The sequence below is a fragment of the Xenopus laevis genome, chromosome 3S, assembly GCF_017654675.1.
Source record: "Xenopus laevis strain J_2021 chromosome 3S, Xenopus_laevis_v10.1, whole genome shotgun sequence".
Classification (NCBI taxonomy): domain Eukaryota; kingdom Metazoa; phylum Chordata; class Amphibia; order Anura; family Pipidae; genus Xenopus; species Xenopus laevis.
In genome coordinates this window covers 61361594-61382833 of record NC_054376.1, presented here as the reverse complement: position 1 = coordinate 61382833, position 21240 = coordinate 61361594, and the positions used below count along the sequence as shown (strand labels likewise).

Genomic DNA, 21240 nt, shown 5'->3' with positions numbered 1-21240 from the left:
TAATAATAATACAGTACTTTGTACTTGATCCCAACTAAAATATAATAAACACTTATTGGAAGCAAAACCAGCCTATAGGGTTTATTTAATGTTTCCATAATTTGGATCTTCGTAGCTTGAGTCTACTAGAAAATCATGTAAAGATCCATTATCCGGAAAACCCCAGGTCCCGAGCATTCTGGAGAACAGGTTCCATACCTGTACATCAAGGCAGCACAACAGTGAGTAGTCAAATACAAAATCACAATGCACACAAAACTGCTATGCATATAATGACACAAGAGTATAGAAAAATTTCAAGTGTGCTTTTTATTTCATATTACAATGTTGTACAATTTTGGTTGTAATCTTAAAAACTAGTGTAAAAAAAAAAAAAAAAAGTGATGCTTTGCAAAATATGTATATCCAAAACAGATATAAAGCAAATTTTTCCCAAATAATTATTCTGGGTTAATCTGGATCAGAAACAATACAAAAAAGTACAGGGAAATGCAACTAGACCATACAAGAACGCATGCTGTAAACTTTGCTGATAAAGGATCTGAATTTCGTCTTGAACCATCATAATATAATTTTACACCACTTATTAACCAGCTTCTGATTGCTAAAAAAGCAGCGCATATTTTAAATTAGACAAAATTTTTTAAAAAAATATTGTTTTTGCAAAAAATGGTTTGTCAAGTACTTTTCACATATTTCTGTGGCCTGTATGTTGAGCCTCCAGCACTGTAGAATATTTTCTTGGTGAAGTACAAATTCACCATTTGCCTTTATGAAAAGTAATTGGTAAATATTGGCTTCCCCCCCCCCCCCCAAAAAAAAAAAAAAAAATTGGGTTTATATCTGCCTCAACCAACCATTGAAAGGGCTGACCACTGTGAAAAAGTGGATTCTCTCTCCCCCACCCCTAATCTCTGCCACTATTTTACTGTAATACCTGAAAATTTTGCCTTGTAGTAAAACGCTACAGAAAAAATTATTATATTGCATCGATTTGTCTAAGAAACAGAAAACATTTCCAACAGAAGCCTGTTGTGACAGTGGTGAAAGGGGAACCTGAATTACCAGAATTTATGGCAAATATTTTATTTAAAAATAATACAAACACACCTGCTGTTTATAGACATAAAATAATTGGTTTACAGTATATCGGTGTGCAATTTAAGGCTTTGTTTAATTGGCACCATGTCTGATTGTATTCAGATTGCCCATAGTCCCAGCCCCACTTTAATTCCATTGGTAGAAAAACACCCAGGCTGCATAAAATAAAAATCCTTCTCCCCCAAAGATTTTTTAATAGAAGCCTTTGACTTTGAGTGCTAGAATGGTTCAGCAACAACTAAAACAAGGGGCTGATTCCACTGGCATTTAAAAGAGCAAACATTTAACAAGCAGGGACTTCCAAAAACCAAGCTATGGAACACACCAATGTCTTTTACATGTTATTTAATTCCAACAGTGTCTGGTCCAACATCTGATGCATTTTTAAGTTTTCCTCCTTAGCATGTGCCACTTTCTCTGTAAAGGGAAAGAAAGAAAATATATTAAATGGATGAAGAGTAATAACACTTTACACAAGTGACTAGTTCAACCCCTGTAGCAGCACCTTGCACAGGGCACTTCAGTGCACAAAAGGGTCAGATGTATTAGAAGAGTCTCTGCAGTTTCCTTGAACTACACCAGGGGGCACATTTACTTAGGGTCGAATATCGAGGATTTGACTGACAAAGTAAAATCCTTCGACTTCGAATATCGAAGTCGAAGGATTTACCGCATTTCCTACGATCGAAGGAAAAATCCATTGATCGAACGATTTTCCTTCAATCAGAAAATTGTTAGGAAGCCTATGGGGACCTTCCCCATAGGCTAACATTGCACCTCGGTAGGTTTTAGGTGGCGAAGTGGGGGGTCAAAGTTTTTTTTAAAGAGACAGTACTTCGACTATCGAATGGTCGAATAGTCTAATGGTTTTTAGTTCAAATCGTTCAATTTGAAGTCGTAGTCGAAGGTCGAAATAGCCAAAAAAAATCATTCCAAATTCGAAGATTTTTTTATTCTATTCCTTCACTCGAGCTTTGTAAATGTGCCCCCAGGTGTCTGAAACCTGTGATGGCCCAGCTATAGCTGAACAAAACCCCAGCAGCTGGGTATCCAAAGGTTTCAGATGCCTTGCGTGAATGTTATAAAACCAGGGAGTGTAAACCTTTTGCATTCCATTAACCAGGCAGTGATTTAAATAGCAGACTGGAAGGACAGTGGCTAAACGAGATGTTACTGGGCCCTACAGAAAATGAATTTAAGGGTCCCAGAGCATTTGCAAGTTGACCCCCCCCCCAAGATATATTGAAATTCCTCATTAATTAGGGCCTCACTGGGCTCTCTATACTGTTGGGCCCACTTCCTCTTTAGTTCTGTTCTTGCTGGAAGATTAATACAAGAAACAGAAGAGAAAGATGCTCTAAATTTAGAAAGAGCGCTACATTTTTGCCTTATTAATTCAAAACAAGACGCAGGCAATGGCTAGTGCTCCATGTGGCACAGGAACACTTTCCAGAAGGCCTGTAGTAGGCTAAAGGAGGGGATGATGGGAGATTTCATTTCACAGCAGGTGGAAAGTAAGAGGAAGGAAACTGCAGGAAAACACTCAATGTTATATCAACTCCAATATTAGTAGCAGATTAAGTTTTACATAACATTTTAATGAGTGAAATTCATATTGAAAATCATTTAACCACCCTTGACAAAACTACATTATTTATGTAATGTTACATAGTAACAATGGTTAGCATGTATGATGGCAATTGATGGTCCATGCACCCTATAAATTAAGCATGAACTTCACTCAGGTTTGTTTAAATGCACGAGCATGCCAACAGTTAAGATTTGATTTTTCACTCCTTATAATATAAGTTATGTTGCAAAATGCTGGTTATGACATAGAAAACCTTTTTTTGGTTAGAAAAAAAAAAAATGAAACAAGAACTGGAATTATACAATACCTCACCTTTACTGAAGAGATCAGTAAACATTTCTGCTAGAAAACACATCTACATCATGGACATTGGTTTAAATAATAATTGTTTTGGAACCCAAAGCACAGAAATGTCAGGAAGGTGTGGCGCAACCAAACCCCATACTGAGCAGGGTAAAGAGATGGCTACGATACGTACCTCCTAAATAATAAATTTCAACAGAAAATGCACCAATTAGAAGGCCATGTTGTCATACCAGGTCAACATTACAGGATGCCAATTCTCCATCTGTCTGTTGAACTCACAGTTTGCAAAGTTTGATTAATTTGTGTCTGATATTAAATAGTCTAGGTTGTCCAACTTAAGATTTGAAGACTGGATGAGGTCCTTTGTAAGATAATTGTAGGATATAATTACTTTGTAATAAGAGGGCCACAAAGCAGTGAGATAGTCGCTATTTGGCCCATGGTAGGACTGGTGTAAGTGATACCACTAAATGGACAGACTGAGATGCCAATAATCAGACAGTCAGTGTTTAAATGGGTGTTGATTAGCACAAGGCCGTTTAGAACAGTTTAGTATCTACACAGTGGCTCTTAAAGAGGCTGTTCAGCCTTACAAAATTAAACATTTCAAAATTAATGGACTACTGGCTCCTCAGAAAACAGAAGATACATTTCTACAAAGTAAAAAACAAGCCTCCCCCTGAAAAAAAAAAAAAATTATGTATGATCAAAGAAGTAAATGATGAAATCTTAACTTCCACCACCTACTTTGGAGGATATATGAATATTTAACAAGGGAGTCATGTTTTGTATGGTTTGGTGAAAAACGTGTCAATTTATTCACACACTTTTACATGTTATCAGACGTTTCGGTCCCACATGGGGACCTTTCTCAAGGTCCCCATGTGGTACCGAAACGTCGGATAACATGTAAAATTGTGTGAATAAATTGACACGTTTTTCACCAAACCGAGGTACCGAAACACATAGATGTCTACATGATTTAGTAAAGGACTTCTAAAATACCTTTATGTCGTGAGTGCTTCCTTTCATTTCTGGACTTTATATTGAATCTGGCGAGCACCCAGTGAAATTGCCGAATGGCAGGTGAGTGCCGGCAACATATAATATATGTTATATATAATATATCTTTTTTACACAACATTATGATGTACCTGGAGTGTTGTCAGGGCAGTGACTGGCAATAAGGGAGCCTACCACCATTCTTTTTTGCCTGTGCTGAGGTTAAATGGGCTTATGGAATTGCCTGAGCCTATACCAAAATACTCCCCCTCTATACAGACATGCTTTATAATGCCTAAGCCTATACCATAATACTCCCCCTTTATAAATTGACCTGCTTTATAATGCCCAGCTGAAAGCTTGTACCAAAAAAAAAAAAAAAACACAAGGAAGTCTCTTTTTATTTAAATATCACACTTTAGTAACGTGAATCGCTGGTGGTAAAAGCCATGCTCGCTAGTCTTCCAAAATTGCTTGAATTTTCCTCTTGGGGTACAGACTACCTTATCTGCATCCCAAACAAACGAACATATACTATTTTTCCAGTGGCCTGTGTAGCATATGGGCAGTAAATGCCTAACCATTTGTAAATGACACCCATATGTATTCAAACATTTGAATCAGAGGTACTCCGATTTAAACAGCTCCTGAAATTATAGTCAATTTCCTTTAAAGACAGGGTGAATGGCAGTTTTATGCTTCCTGGTAAGAATGACTTATGACAATGATTGCATAACTAACTGCTTTTTTGAGCAATGACGTGCAAGTTTGCTCAAACAGAAGTAGGTATAGCAGTAGGACTAATGCCTTACACACTGCTTGATATCTAGCTTATACTGCAAGTCACAAGTACTTCAGCAACAATGAATAAGAAGCTGCAATTCTAGGGACCAGACATGCTGCCTGCATTGTTTGCTAGCACTGTGCTGATAGAGGCACAGTAGCATTCAGCATTAAAACAGAGAAAATAGCCCCAAATCCTAGGCTTTAGAGAAATTACCTGTTGGCAGTTACAGTATTGACCCCCATGAACCCCATGCCTTGCTTTTCATTTCCACTCTCTAAATCTAATTGCACATAAAGAATTACCACAATTACCTGTGGTGTATTTTTATTTTGGTATGCAACCTATGGTGCACAGTATTATGACCACAACTGTGAAAAAATAAAGGGCAATAAGAGGCAGTTAGAACACCGCTGTCCATCTGTCACTAATGGTATCAAATTGGTTTGAGTGTTATTGAGCGGAGGCATCCACCTCCTCTCCTTGTGATTCAAAAACATATAGGGGCAGATTTACTAAGGGTCGAATATCGAGGGTTAATTAACCCTCGATATTCGACTAGGAACTAAAATCGTTCGACTTCGAATATCGAAGTCGAACGATTTAGCGCTAATCCTACGATTTAAAGATCAAAAGATTATTTGTTCGATCGAACGATTAAATCCTTCGAATCGAACGATTCGAAGGATTTTAATCCAACGATCGAAGGAATATCCTTCGATCAAAAAAACGCTGGCAAGCCTATGGGGACCTTCCCCATAGGCTAACATTGACTTCGGTAGCTTTTAGCTGCCGAAGTAGGGGGTCGAAGTTTTTCTTAAAGAGACAGTACTTCGATTATCGAATGGTCGAATAGTCGAACGATTTTTAGTTCGAATCGTTCGATTCGAAGTCGTAGTCGAAGGTCGAAGAAGCCCATTCGATGGTCGAAGTAGCCAAAAAAACACTTCGAAATTCGAAGTTTTTTAATTCGAATCCTTCACTCGAGCTTTGTAAATGTGCCCCTTAGGGTAGCAACACACAAAGTAGAGTTTGATTTGCTTCCACCAGAGGGCAGCTGTAGTAAAAAATAAATTAAAAAAAAAGATGAATGCCATAAACCTCTCTGACTGATATTTAGCTTGGTCACAGTCAGAAAAGCTGGAAAATCCATACAGCAAGGGTCACATTTAGCCATGAATGCAGTCCTCTGATGGCAGGTCAGTATAGGTTAAGGTGGCCATACACGGGCAGATTAAAGCTGCCAATATCGGTCCTTTAGACTGATTCAGCATCTTATCTGCCCATGTGTGGGGGCTCCCGACGGGTCCAACTGATCGATATCAGGCCAAAAAATCAGCCAAATATCAATTGGTCAAGTTTGATTTTTTCGTACGATCCAGGACTGCATCGGCTAGTTGATGCGGTCCTGCGACCCGTCGGAGCCCATTTGTAGTATCTTAATACGATCGTTCGGCCCCAGGGCCGAACATTCGGATTCATCCGATATCGCCAAGCCGTTGGTGGGCATATTGGGTCAAGATCCGCTTGTTTGTCGACCTTGCCAAACGAGCGGATCTTAGAGTGTATGGCCACCGTTACTATACATTTAGCTTGCTATTCTGAGTATAAAACAATCATATGGCCATTTTGAGGGCAATGGCACACCAGGAGATTAGTCATCTGTGATAAATCTTCATAACCATGGGCAAATGTTTTCCCACTGTTAATGTAAATTGCAGGTGGGAAAATATATCCAGCACTTTTTTTCTGAAGTGCTGCATTTGTTTTCCTAACAGCAATTTACATTATTGCAGGTGGGAAAGCATTTGCAGGATATAATGCAAAGGAATAATTTCTTGGTTTGCCATTAACAGATTATACACAAGATCCACTTGGAGAGGAATGCACATATAACCCAAGGTGGCGCTCACCTAAAGCACTAGTCATGTATTGTCTCAGGTAAGGCATTGAGTTAGCTTTATACACAGGCCAAAGGCTGCAGACTCAGTAAAAAGTTGCAGAGTTGGCAGTAGGCTTGTGTATGGCCATTTTAATTATTTATTTTATAATTATTTTAATGAAAAGAGCAGGCGAGTACCCAACAGTGTAAAGCAGGTACAGAAATAATATAAATACAGTATATTTTGATACATTTGCTTCCTACTGACCAAATTAATATGGTCAACTGGCTGATTTGTACTTACACTACCATGGTCTAAACTGAACAGCTCTAAACTAAATGTAGAAATTAAAAACAAATAAATTCATTACACTCCTCAAAGAGCTTTACTTCTATGTCCCACAAAAATATAAGTATATAAATGGTACAGTCTGTTTCCAGGGGACATCTTGGTTAGGACTCATGTCCCAACACAAAGCATCTGCATGAAACACTTGAACAGCAAAAATCAAAAGATTCAATAAAGATTGTCTGGTGGCCATTTAAGTACAATAATTGTTTGGACTTGGTTAAATGGCAGCAAAACACTTGAAATAATAGTTGAACACAAAGAGAAATGCCCTACAAAATATTAAAAGTATTGATCTGCAGTTTTATTAAATGTTCCTTTATAAGATAAGCAATAAATAATGCAGGAAAAGGAAAGAGAGAGAAAATACACAATGGGTCCTTTATTTTACAGAGTGTCTGTACAACAGAAAAGTGATTCTTGTTTAATGCAGCAGGACAGTTTGAAAGGTTCCCAAGAAGAGAATGGGATAAAAAGGACAGCTCAGAGAGGATTATCCAACCCAGGTATGATAGAGATGACCATTGGAAGCAAAGCATTTTATCTGTGAGAAGGAAGAGATGAGAAAACATTAAGAAAAAAAAAAATAAATGTATCAAACAAATGGCAATGTGAAAGAAACATGCAGGCAGCACATGCTATAGCATGAGGACTTATACTGTTTATTTTTAGATTAGAGACTGGAATGGATGACACTGCATTTCGATTAGTCTGCTACTGCTTTCTGCTGATTCTTCTAAAACTGAATTAAAATGAATTGAAGTAAGCATACTCAAGAGTGCTTCCACCAGGCTTTTAGCTCAACCAAGAGCCAGCGACCCTAGGGAACTGCATACAGGCAGTGCATAGGGAGCAAGAGATCTGTGGAAATTTAACTAAAATTGCCAAAATCTTAAAGGAAAACTATACCCCCAAAATGAACACTTAAGCAACAGATAGTTCATATCATATTAAGTGGCATATTAAAGAATCTTACCAAACTGGAATATATATTTAAGTAAATATTGCCCTTTTACATCTCTTGCCTTGAGCCACCATTTCGTGATGGTGTCTGTGCTGTCTCAGAGATCACCTGACCAGAAATACTACAACTATCTGTAACAGGAAGAAGTGTGGAAGCAAAATACACAACTCTGTCTGTTAATTGGCTCATGTGACCTAACATGTCTGGTTTGTTGGTATGTTTGTGAGTACAGTGAATCCTACGATCCCAGGGGGCGGCACTTATTTTTTAAAATGGCATTTTTCTATTTATGATTACCCAATGGCACATACTACTAGAAAAGTATATTATTATGAAAATGGTTTATTTACATGAAGCAGGGTTTTACATATGAGCTGTTTTATGCAATATCTTTTTATAGAGACCTACATTGTTTGGGGGGTATAGTTTTCCTTTAAGCCACCAAAAATAGAAATTTAATGAAAAAGACTTTGGACCACTATAAATTTACATCTATTCATATTTGTGAATTTAGCTTTGCCTTATCCCTACATGCTGTGTAGTACAGTACGGACTACCCTTTGTTTTCATTAGGGGACCAAATTGTACCCTGCTTTACAGTATTAAAGTTTCACCCTTTCAAGTAATGTTAGTTGACCCTGTGATAAACTGCAGGGACAAACAGTTACTGCTTTTCCCTTTTGGTTACAATTAGCTAGAAGCACACAATCTTTATATATTCATATTGCTGCACTAATAATCTGATATTATCCACCCCTCCTCCCATAAAAAAAGGGGCTTGTTAACACCTTAAGGCAATGTATGCTTCTAGCAGATGTGCAATACAGTATGGAAACATTCAACCTATGACTACATGCACAGGACACCATTACCACCCTCCTTTTTAAGGTAAATTAACAGTGTATTGTTTAATTACTTAATTCTGCTTTCTTGTATTACAAAGGAGGAGTAGAAATCTGTTTATGAAAGAATGCCTTCTCCTGCTTCAGGATTTACTTACTTATAGTTCTGTTGCAAACTGAACAATGACAGTCAGCAGATATTGCTTAAGTCATAGCAGTAGTTATTTAAAGCATAACTCAAGAGACTATGCTTGCTCAGGTTCTAAAGGTGGCCATACATGGAGAGATCCGCTCGTTTGGCAATGTTGCCAAACGAGCGGATCTCCCTCCGATATGCCCCCTAGGGCCCAACGATCGGATCCTAACGATGCCCAAACGGGCGGTCGGATCGCAGGACCGCATCAACGAATAGATGCGGCCGCGATCCGACGGGATTTTCTGTCCCATCCAATCGAGATCTGGTCGACTTTCGGCCAGATCTCGATCGGTGAAGCCCGTCGGGGGGCCCCATACATGGGCCAATAAGCTGCCAACACGGTCTGTCGGCAGCTTTTATCGGCCCTTGTATGGCCACCTTAAAACACATACTGAACCCCAGACAGATTCAATGAATTTGACTGCCTGGGGGCATTTCAAAACTGCCACAGAGAACATGGTGTTAACAGCCTTCCCTTAGGCCAGTGATCCCCAACCAGTAGCTCGTGAGCAACATGTTGCTCTCCAACCCCTTGGATGTTGCTCCCAGTGGCCTCAAAGCAGGAGCTTATTTTTGAATTCCAGGCTTGGAGACAAGTTTTGGTTGGATAAAAACCAGGTGCACTGCCAAACAGAGCCTTGGTGTTGGTTGACAATCCACATAGGGGCTACCAAATGGCCAATCACAGCACCCCAAGAGCATTTTTTCATGCATGTGTTGCTCCCCAACTCCTTTTACTTCTGAATGTTGCTCACGAGTTCAAAAGGCTGGGTATCCCTGCCTTAGGCTATGGGCACTTAGGCTATTGGTTTCAGCTGTTGCATATATTTGCAGGCTAAGAGAAGATCTGTTCAGTGCCCCTGCTCCATTCATTTGAATCTTGTCATCCTGTGTGCAGTCACACTCAGGCCGAGGTCAGCCCAAATACTGACCTCGGCTTCAGTTCTGCCGTGTATGACCATACACTGGCTCATTGGATTCATATCAATGAAGCAGGGGCACTGAGCAGATCCGCTTCTCTCAGCTTGCAAAAATATGCAGGTTGACAACAGCCTGTGTGCCAATTGCCTTAGGAGCACTACAGCTTACTATTCTTGCTCTGTATGATAAAGTGACAATAAGGGAATCTACCACGTATGTGTAATGTCCATAAGGGCTCCCACTTTTTTTTAGGTCACTAGCAATGTCGAAACAAGTGACCCCCCCCTCAAAAAAAAAAAACTGCTTTGATTATCTTTAAAAGTATATTGTAGTATATTTAAAGCTGGCCATAGACGCAAGGATCTGATCGTACGAATAGAGGACTCGTACGATTTTCGGACCGTGTGTGGAGAGTCCCGACATTTTTCGTCCGGTGGAGATCTGTTGATCGGACAGGTTAAAAGATTTGTCGGCTGCCGATAATATCTCTGCATTTATTGCAGATCGTACGATTTTCAGTGGGAGACTGTCACTAGCTTTTGTCGGACATAACTTTCGTACGATTGCTGTCAGGGCAAGAATATCAGCTGATCTGTTCTTTTGTACTTTATTTGATCCGAATGGTTAGTGGCAGGTCGGGAGATGGGAAAGTCCGATCGTACGATTGTTAGCCAGCTAGCTAACAATTTATATACTACACTCACTTTCATGCAATTAATTTAGAATTCCATTATGCATTATGAAAGGTTAACTTTTGAATTTGGTTAAATCTCCTTAATAGTTTCTCATTTTAAAGGGCTCCACAAGGATCACATGGCAGAAGCTGGGGAATTATGGAAGCTACAACTTGGGAGTTATTATTATTATAGCCACTATAGTATAAACTAATAGCTAAAGTGAAAGCAGAGTGCTATGCATATGTAGCATTAGCCATAACAACTGGTCAGTCATCTTCATTTGTGCTCTAGAACTAAGCTCTGTAGGTCTCTTGGTAACATGTGTGTCCTTAATTAGGCCTTACTAGGACTATAACATTTTGGAATTTGGCGATTATTGAAAAAGTGCTTAGTATAGGAATCAGCTGTGTGCTGTACACTACTCTTAAAAGTCTCGTTACTGGCCTTTTGCTAGTTCAGATCTGCCTGCAAAATTGCAACAAATAAACAAGTAATTAATTGGTGAGATCTAGCTGAACATCCTTGATTTTGCAGTTGAGGTCAGGAATTCACCCTCCTCTTCTTAAGTATAGATGTAGGCCCCCAGTAGAGCAGAATCTTACTTTTCAGCAGATAGCATTGCCTAATAACAATTAGTTCTACTACAAAGGGCTGCAGTGCAAATGACTATTGATCATAGCCTTGCCCAACAAAACGCAGTGTTGTACATTATTTTCATAAAATAATGAACTTGTAGTTTAGATATAGTAAGGCTAAACTACAAAAGCAACAAATTTCAAACAAAAGATTAAAAAAACAAAACAAATACCACCACATGTATAAATGGCTCCATCCAAATTATTTATAGACATACTTGACAGTTTTCTTTTTTAAAGTTTGGCTCTCTTACAAAGCTAAATGTACACTTGTCCCACTGAGACACACATGCTATGAAACACAGACAGTAATCTGTAAAAGTATTATTGAACCGATCTATATTTTTGTAATTATATATTTATTTGGTAATGGTTAAAGCTTTCTGGTTAGGTTAAAGCCAAATGAGTGTTACTAGTGACAGTTCCTAAAGAATTATGCAGATAGTAGTCCCTTGGTGACTCTATGTTGTTATTGGTTAAGCAGTTAACTGCTCCATTGCCAGCCATAAATCAATGAATATTCAGCTTGTTCTTTAGAATAAAATAATTCTGCAGTATAGCTTAAAATGTTTCAGTGCTTTTGCCAACCTCTTGTTTATGAAATCAATCTATGGACCAGAACCGCAAAAAAGTTGAGTTTGGGAAAGCACATTGTAGCAGGTCTGCCTATATCAATGATATAGCTTCAGAGATCTTTTTAGCAGTCTGACATCCTTATGTATTGTTCAGCATATTATTATAGAAGTATGCACTGCAAATGGAAGGTGTTTGTATATATGGTAGTTTAAAAAGAGACATGCAAAGCTGATTAGTAATGACCTATATACCTACAAATCCTGAAGATACCAAGTTGAACTGCTGAAACGAATATTGGCATTTATGCAGTCTTATTATCTGTTGCCTTTAAAAACCATCAGCAATTGTGCTTGTGGCTGTATTAAATTAAACAAATCTTTGCAGCTATGCATCCTATAGACAAAAAAAGAACTACATTTTGGAAGGAGCCATTAGTATCCAAATACTGTATTAAGCATACAGCATGGCTTTGTTTTTGTTTTTTAAGTTAGTGTGAAACATTTTTATACACAGGAAAAGCAAAATTAAAAAAAGATCTAAGAAAACACAAAGCAGATTTTACACCTGTTTTAGACTCTGGCATTTTTGTTGAAAGTTATACTTTCAGTTCAGGATAATTCATATGGTACCAGACTAGATTTAATGCCAATTAAAAAGATTGTCCAAACTATTATATAAATGTACCTGGGCCACTATGATATAATATTAGCCCAGAACACAATTTGATTTGACATCATTGATACGTGCATAAGAATCAGAAGTTACCATATTGCCAGATATCTAAACAGGGGTAAAACACACCCAAAAGGTGAGCAAAGAAAAAACTGAAGGTGTGAGGGTAGGACGTGAGTTTTATTAAGCAGTGGAAAGGGTACGGACATAAGCGAACACACAGAAAAGTGAATTTACATTGAAGTCATGTCATTGAGAGCGTGATCCAGTTCTTCACTGATGGCTTTGTACTTCAGTTTCTGAGCATACAGCTCATCTGCTCATAGTGAAGGGTGGCACAAAAGATAAGGGTGGTAGGGACAAAAAAAAAAATGAAGGGGTAGGGCAAAGAAATGGAAAGCAAATAAACAGAGTAGGGCAAAGGGAGGAAAGAATTTTGGAGAAGATATTGGTAAATCCACCATCCAGGAAACAAGATGAGGAAGCAGTCAGCGTAGAAGAGAGGCAGTGAAGAGCCCAGGTCAGAGAATAAATGGTGTTTTAAGAGAGAGAAAAAACAATTAGAAGGAGTAAGGTAGAAGGTATAAAGCCTTGCCATATAAGATATTCAGAATCCAGCAATATATTAAATGATCTAGCTCCTCTTTCATACTAATGTAATGTGCGATTCTGGATCTCTTCAGAGACTGGCAGAATCCCCTTAAATTACTCCAAAAAAAATCTGACACTATCAAGATAAAAACAAAACCCAAAAAGCGGTTTGCACATGTGGAATATACAATCATCAGATGTTTCCATTGTGTGATACAGAAACCCCACAGATGATCCACATATGTAGACAGGAATTTCATACCTTCTAAATCATCAATGCTCTTTTCCAATTTGGCTACTGTCCTCTCTGCAAACTCGGCACGTGTTTCAGCCTTAAGGATAAGAGGAAACGTAGCATATTAATTCAGCTAATTCTCCAATGCAATATATGATATTAATTTACAATAGGTATAGAATTGTGTACTCACCTCCTTCAGTTTATCTGTAAGAACCTTAATTTCCTCTTCATATTTGTCCTCCTTCTGGGAGTACTGTAAGCAAAACAAGAATAGTGTTAATCATCAGTATATGAAGTCCAATAGGAAAAAAATGCCATATTTATATTTAAAATGCTTATTTATTTATTTAATGTTTTTATAGGTTCTAGAGTTAAACTGCTTTACATAAGATCATATACTCGACTGCCAGCATCCTAAAACAAGGCCTGGCAATGTGTACAAGTCTGTTTGTTGGACAATATAATAATACTGAAAGTAGATAAAAGGATGAGTAGGTCAAAATTAATGCAGAATGAATCATAATCAAGACATAACCCAAACAGATTCCACTGAAGAGACAAATCCTACCCCCCGAAAATCACGTAGACAAAGAAAAAAAGGAGAGAGAATCTACCACCAGGTAACTGCAATAATTGCAATACAAAATCAGAGACTATAGACCAAAACTTCAATTCACAATAAGGAGTCTGTCTCTCCAAAACATAATAATAAATGAAAAAAGGGTGGGATCTTGCAAGATTTGCCTTCCAGTCACTGCCTTGTTGAGGATGCTGGTTACACTAATTCAGAACTGAATCCACTTGTAGGTCATACTTTATCCATTCTAACTATGCATAAAATAATTAATTTTAGCTGCAGCATATTGGGTATGAATAGTTAAACCACTCTTTAATGAAAAGCTTTTAAAGAGATTGGCAACATCAAGTGCCATCATACCTTAGCATTTAAGTTAAAGTGAATATTGGGAAAAGTCTGCAAAAATACAGCTCTCTAATGTATGTTTTATGTATATTCATTTGCATCCACATCTTAAAGCACAGTTTTTTCACAAGAAGGGTGGTGCAAGAAACCCAAGGGTTTTAAATCTGAATACGTGCTTCACGAAGCCCTTCTTCTTGGACATGGATTAATTCCATGTTGTCATTACATATGCACCCTGTGAATCTGGATTAGAACTGCCCTAACAATTTGCTGTAAATTCCATTGTCACGGTGTGGCTTATATTTATGTTGTGCATCTCTGAGCTAATTTCCCCATCCTACCTTCTCTGCCTGGGCCTCCAGAGATTTCAGGTTGTTGGTAACAGTTTTCAATTCCTCCTCAAGCTCGGCACATTTGCTATTTGGATGGGGCAAGGGAAAAAGGCAGAGGAAAAGGGAACATATGGAAAAAGGCAAAAGGAAAAAAAAAAGAAAAGAAAATTGAAAGAGAAAAATGAAAAGTGAATTGGAACAGGGGAAATCCATTAATGAGCTATAATAAAAATCTGTGAATATATAAAATGAAAAGCATGGCTGCATTTACCAGATATTATGCAAGGTGATATCTTTGCAAATTGGTTTCACTTTAAAACAAAGGCATTCTGATCCAGTCAGCTAATATAACCTGCACTTATGTTGGGAATATTTACTATACATTTAATAAATCTATTAATACTGTTGATGCATCATAATTTAGCATTGCAGATCAAAATGTAGTATAAATTTTACACATGGTAAATGCCCCAATTATATTTTATATGCTCAGCTTTTTACAGATAGCTCAAAAGATCAGTACAGAAGAAAAAAAAAAAAAAAAAAAAAAAAAGTCTACTAGAAGATCACAATAGTCAAAGGAAAGTATTGCGAGAATACTACAGCAAAGCAAACCAGGATTCTGATACCCAGCAGCCGGGAGAAGGAAAGGGCACAGACTAATGGCAATACCTTCTCCTCTGAAGCTATAAGCGTTTTCAGCGTTTGGTCCATTATTCTTTGCTGATCGTCCAGCTGCCGGCAATGGCTGTTAATGAGTGCATAAAATAAAGGGAAACGAGCAAGCCATTTGCAACACGTGGTGCATGCAAAGAAAAACATACGGTTATAAAAGGTATGGGTGGCATATATACTACAGAGCAAAGTATATATCCTGCAAGGTGCTGACTATAGAATCAGACTGTAGAGCAATTATCAGTTTTAATGTATTTTGTGGTTTAAATAGGCTAAATATTTTTATACTAATATAGGGCATGGATGGGAGAATGCAAACTGGTATCTTTGTTCTCTACTTTATTTTTACAAAAACTATTACTGTAAGAGAACTAAAAACGGATACACTTGATATTTGTGGTCAATTGAAATGTATTCATCATATCGAGTTAATGCAACAAAATTACCACTTTGGTTTATACATGTTAACTCCTCTATAATGTATGGTAGCTATAGGATTTATTTCTGCCTATGATTTCTACACAGGATCAGTTCCTCTATGATATATGGTAGCTAGATTATATGGTAGCTATATGAATTCTGCCTAAGATTTCTACATAGGACCAGATCCAAAGCCCTTAAAACATAAAAAATTGCAGTTATTAGAGGAGTAAGTAGTATAATGTAGAGAAAAAACATTTTGTAACCCAAACTATGTAAATAATACAATTAATTAAAATCTAAAGTAACTATTTCTTCTGGTTATGAGTTAATGGAATAATGAATATGCCATTATAAGTAACCACATTTTCATCACAACTGATAACAGCAATTTTGACTGGGCATTTTAGTTATTGAATTTCTGTCCACAGCAACTTGCAGAAGCAAACAGAACTGAAACATTAAAACATTTCATAGGTGCTATTTAACCATTAACTGTTAATGTTCGGTGAATTAATGTGATCAGCCACAACATGCTGTGTTAATTTTATTTCTTCTAAACTGAAGAAATCACACTTACCTTTCTGAAAGTTCAGCACGTTCCTCTGCACGTTCCAGATCACCCTCAATGATCACCAGCTTACGAGCAACCTATTGAGAAAGCCAACAGAATAATTTGTACTATAATTCAAAATGGCAAATACAGAAGTAGATTGGATCCTGTTATTTTACTGGTTACTGGTAATATACTGGATATGTTCCATTAACTAAAAGGAATGCTAATTTTTTCAGCATACTGAAGAACTAAAAATAATTTGACATGATTAGAAAAAAAATAAACATGCTTGGAAGATAAGATGTGGGCTTAATGCTCTTCCCATTGGGTGACTAGATGGCTTTATGATATTCTTATCCATTTGCCAGCTCACCTCTTCATATTTGCGGTCAGCCTCCTCAGCAATGTGCTTGGCCTCTTTCAGTTGGATTTCTTGCAACTCCATCTTCTCTTCATCCTTCAGGGCTCTGTTTTCAATGACCTTCATACCTCTGAGATAGGAAACAAGACAAGTTGGATAATCTTTAACATCACCAGCTAGCTTCCATACAGTAATGACTGCACAGTTGACGCCCAAAACAAATTCTAATAGAGTTAGTCTCTAGCATACTAGTTACCTGAAAAAAACGTATTTAAAAATAGTGGGATCAAACAATATGTTTCATCTACACTGATCTCATATTAATATACTTTTGAGAAAGCCTCCCACCTCTCACTCTCATCTGCAGCCTTCTCAGCCTCCTCCAGTTTCTGAAGAGCTGTGGCCAGACGCTCTTGAGCACGATCCAACTCCTCCTCTACCAGCTGGATGCGCCTGTTTAATGAGGCTACATCTCCTTCAGCCTATAGGAATACAAATGGTCACAAAATGTAAGTTATCAGATAACCACCAATTTTACTTGAGCAAGAAGAAAAACCCTTTGCTTGAAGTTTTTAGCTCCAAAGGTCACAGGTGCCTCTTGGAAGAAGACACACTTTATTTACAAGACGTAATACCTACAGTATAGCAAATCAACACCACATTTCTACAACATATACACCGCCTATAACACCTACAGTATAGCAAATTTGAACCACATTTCTACAAAAGATGAACTGCCTACTACACAGAGTTTATGGTTTTCTAGCTATAATGGGTCAAAAAGAAAAAAATATAAGGAATGGGAGACTCAATACCAGTCCACCTTGAAACAGATCAACTAGTAGTTGATGTTTTTAAGAGTTATGTTCTGGATTAAAGGTTGAATGTAATGGACGACAACTCCCAGAATCATCCTGCAAGCTACCGGATAGAAGGACTTTCAGAGTTTTAGTTGAGATTACAAGTAGTGCATCCCAGCCATTATTAGATGAAGACATATTTTGTAGAAAAAAAAGAGAAGAAAGGGGAGAGTACAGCATCTAATATAGATGCAGGTTTCACTACTTGTTGATGTTTAATCAGATTAAACACCTACGAGAATAAAACATTAGCAGAGAAACTGTACAAGGGAGTGTCTGCAGAAGTGTGTATAAGGTATAGGATGTGGTTAAACTTTTTTTACACTAGCTAAAAAAAAAAAAATACATTTCTACTTCCTCTTTCTGTAAAGTAGATGGGAGAAAAGTGTGTACTCTAAATGACACCCTTCATAACATTCAAATGCTTTAAAAAGATAGATTGTAATGCAGAAGAACAATGGCTTAACATGCTGTTAATATGCCACAAACGTGTGGGTATTTGAGAGATCATCGGCTGTAATTCTTGTATTGAAAACCCAAGCATGAACTAAACTATGAACAAAATAGCCAGACCTTTGGCAAAGAGAAAGCAGACAACTAGCCTGACTTCCCACAATTAAAGGTCACACAGAAGCAATGAGTTCTGGGTTGCACAATGCAGTTAATCACACCCAGACCCAGTACAAATCATATAAAACATATTCTCAATGAATGGCCAAAGGGGATGCAATGAAGTGTTTGCAGAGCAGAGAGGAACCCGCCCTGTATAGTTATGCGTGTGCAGTTACCCATTAACCCTTAATTACCTGCCACTGCTATGTTCTGCTACAAAGCAAAACCGATTACTTTCACAGAATCCCATCTTTAGAATCCCAGTGGTACACTCAATTGAAGCACAAGTTACATGATTGAGTGATATGGTACAAATAAATCAATCCAGCAGGACCACTTAACTGCCAGGTTTGTTGCATGGCTGCGGGGAAGGTCAATGCAATTTGTCATTCAAGGTACAACTGTTCTGCCAATACCCCAACACCTGTTTCATTATGGATCTTTGAAGACATTAATATTAAAGGGATTGTTCACCATCTGCAAATAATTGGATAGCCATATTAAATGTTTACATTTGGTGGTAGTCTCCAGTCATTACCTTAAAAGAATCTCAAAGGCAAATGAAAAGATTTAAAGCAGTGTTCTTACGAACGGATACTTTTGATCTGAGCAAGTCCCTAGTGATTCCACTTAGTTGTCCTGACCTTGGTAAGCCAAAGGCTATAAGAAGCGCTATAACTGAATGTGCAAAGGTCTGTGGATAAACAGATGCAAAATCCCAGAGTCAAAACAAGCTCATCAGATGATATTACTGCAGTACCTCCCAGGCCTAAACACAAACAGATTTGCTTTTAAACATTTGCATGCAGTTTATACTGTTTAAGCTACCCTGTATTATATTAACTGTTCTTATACTGAAAGGAAAGAAAGAATCACTATATATATGGGCTTCCATCTGACCCACGCTACTTGACTATTACAATTTTAGAGCTGGAGGTTTGCAGTGTAGGCATCCCTGACCATATCTGCAAGACATCATCAGTGCTCTACAGATACAAGTTAAAATAAAACCAGCAAGGGAACATTTCCTCATTGGTCACTGGAGTAGTTGTGGCCAGTGAAGGGAATGACACTCTCATACAGTAGTTGCATGACTGGGCCAGCCTTGTGGCCTTATAAGGCAAGGAAAGTTCATAAGATACTATCAGGCAACTCCCAGCTGTGCAGAGCATTGTAACTACATCTTCATACAGAGGGCCAGTGGTTTATTTACTGTACAAAGACAATGTAAGAAGAATGGTTCAACCCAAATGTTGCAAACAGACAGCAAGCTCTGTCAATTTCACTTGTACAGGCGAGAGCAGCAGGTTGTTTATCTTTGCTATAGAGTGCTTAAAGTTTAGGAAGTTCGCCTTGAAGTTAACGTTTAGTATGTTATTTCTTACAGTTTTTTTAATTAGGTGAAAACCAATTGCAACTTGTCCCAGAATATCAATCTCTACAAGTTAATTTGAAGGTGAACTACCCTTCACGTTCATATACTGCTTGCTGTATACAAACACCTGATTATAAATTCCTGGGGCATTATTTTAGCAACAAGGAAAACAAAATAGGTTTCATGCAATCTGAAGAGTGTCAATCTGAGTAGGTTTCTGTTTCTTACGGTATATCTATTGTTTTGAGTGAGAAGCCCTGGCCTGCTTCCATATGAATATGAACTTTGCTTTCAGAAAGAATCAATCACATGCACAGAACAGAGGCCATTATGCATAGTGTTTAGCACCCTTCCTACTTACTTTCTTATTGTTCTTGGCCTTTGCCTGCTGAATATGTGCAAATATTTTATGCACTTGCTTTACAAACAAATCTTACAGTCTATTGTGGAATCCCATTTTTCAATAATTATGGCTAAATTTGTTTAACAGTCAGGTGAGCAACACCCTATGCACCAGCAGGCCAGCCATCAATACATAGCCACTTTCACTGGGAACCTCCAGCCAGAACTCAAAGAGCAGGGCTGAAAGTGTTAATACGTCTTAGCCCAGATGAGCCCGGTAACATGCTTGGAATTCCCTACCACATTCACAGCTCCCTGTCCCCTCCCTACCTGAATGGATACAACCTGCCCTGGGGGTGGCTGGGTAAACACCTAACAATTGCACAGTAAGCACAGCAACACAGTAAAAGGGCTACAAACATACAAAGCAAGATATGCATAATGCTAAATAACCTCCAGGCAACCAGATCTGTGAACATTAATGGTTCTTTTGGGCAATTTCAGGTGCATTTATGGGTTTTAATCCTTTAATATCATATCAAAAGCATGCAATTTAATTATACTATTGACTTCTGGTATTTGCCAAGGAGAAAATTCCCAGTACAACATTAGGCCACATGATTAAGCAACACTGGATCAGATTGCTGTGTAGCCAGCCTCAGTGTTCTTTACAGGATGAACATCAGTAAGTTCAGTAAGAGACCATTTTCTACTGCTAACATTATAAACCAATGGAAGACTGTGTTCTTTATCCATAAAAAGAAGTAGATGGGAAAGAATTCTAGAAGTCAGGTAAATGGGGACATAATGTGGCACAAACAGTTGAATGGTGCACAAAGCCAAAATATTGGTACTACCAGGGAAAAGTGTAGTAAATAATTAGAGCAAAAAATAAATAATGTTCACAGGAGGGCATACCCACAGTTCACCCCAGTCCCAAAAATTACCGTAAGCCTATGAGTAAGTGGCCCAACAGGCACGAAATGCGTCAGGTTTCTAACATGTCCTAATAAATAATTTGTATTTTTTTTTTTTTAATTCATTGGCCCTTTATTTTTTGGAGGTACATGCAATTATTGGAATGTTATTGTAGACATAATGTGGCACTCAGAGTTGCATGCCTCAGTATAATGGGTGAGGCCACAAAGCCAATGTGATCCTTAGATACTCACTACAGGTTCGGTACATGGGAATCTGCCATTGCATTGAGAGGTGTGGCCATATAGTTAGAATTGGGGGGGGGGATCTGTATATATATAGTAATTTTAGGTATGATTATTTAAGAGGGGTCACAGAGTAGGAGAGAGGTTAGCGGGAGGAGATACACAGGAGTGGTAAGGAAGGTGGACAGAGACCCTCATCTACACCCCTCTTTTGTATTGGGTCACCTGTCTCATATTAAACAGCAGAACGTATTGAGGGTTTTTTTTGGGGGGGGGGGGGTAGTAGTAGTGATGA

General features: G+C 38.0%; 1 protein-coding gene across 14 annotated transcripts in view; it reads right to left on the bottom strand.

Annotated features, from left to right (window-relative positions):
• Positions 1 to 290: 290 nt before the first annotated feature.
• Positions 291 to 21240, bottom strand: part of LOC397944 (tropomyosin alpha-1 chain-like) — a 31707-nt gene continuing 10757 nt past the window's right edge. For 4 of the 14 annotated variants that reach the window (XM_041588380.1, XM_041588383.1, XM_018254116.2 and 1 more), the window contains 7 exons: positions 16942 to 17075; positions 16606 to 16723; positions 16257 to 16327; positions 14591 to 14666; positions 13518 to 13580; positions 13352 to 13421; positions 291 to 1518 (listed from right to left, as the gene is read on the bottom strand). In XM_041588380.1, the coding sequence (XP_041444314.1) occupies positions 1436 to 1518; positions 13352 to 13421; positions 13518 to 13580; positions 14591 to 14666; positions 16257 to 16327; positions 16606 to 16723; positions 16942 to 17075 (615 nt within the window). In that variant the 3' untranslated portion in view covers positions 291 to 1435. Of the gene's footprint in view, positions 1519 to 7371; positions 7560 to 12660; positions 12815 to 13351; positions 13422 to 13517; positions 13581 to 14590; positions 14667 to 15253; positions 15330 to 16256; positions 16328 to 16605; positions 16724 to 16941; positions 17076 to 21240 lie in introns of those variants that run through there. The other 10 variants (XM_041588382.1, XM_018254117.2, XM_018254122.2 and 7 more) reach the window with 5 other exon arrangements.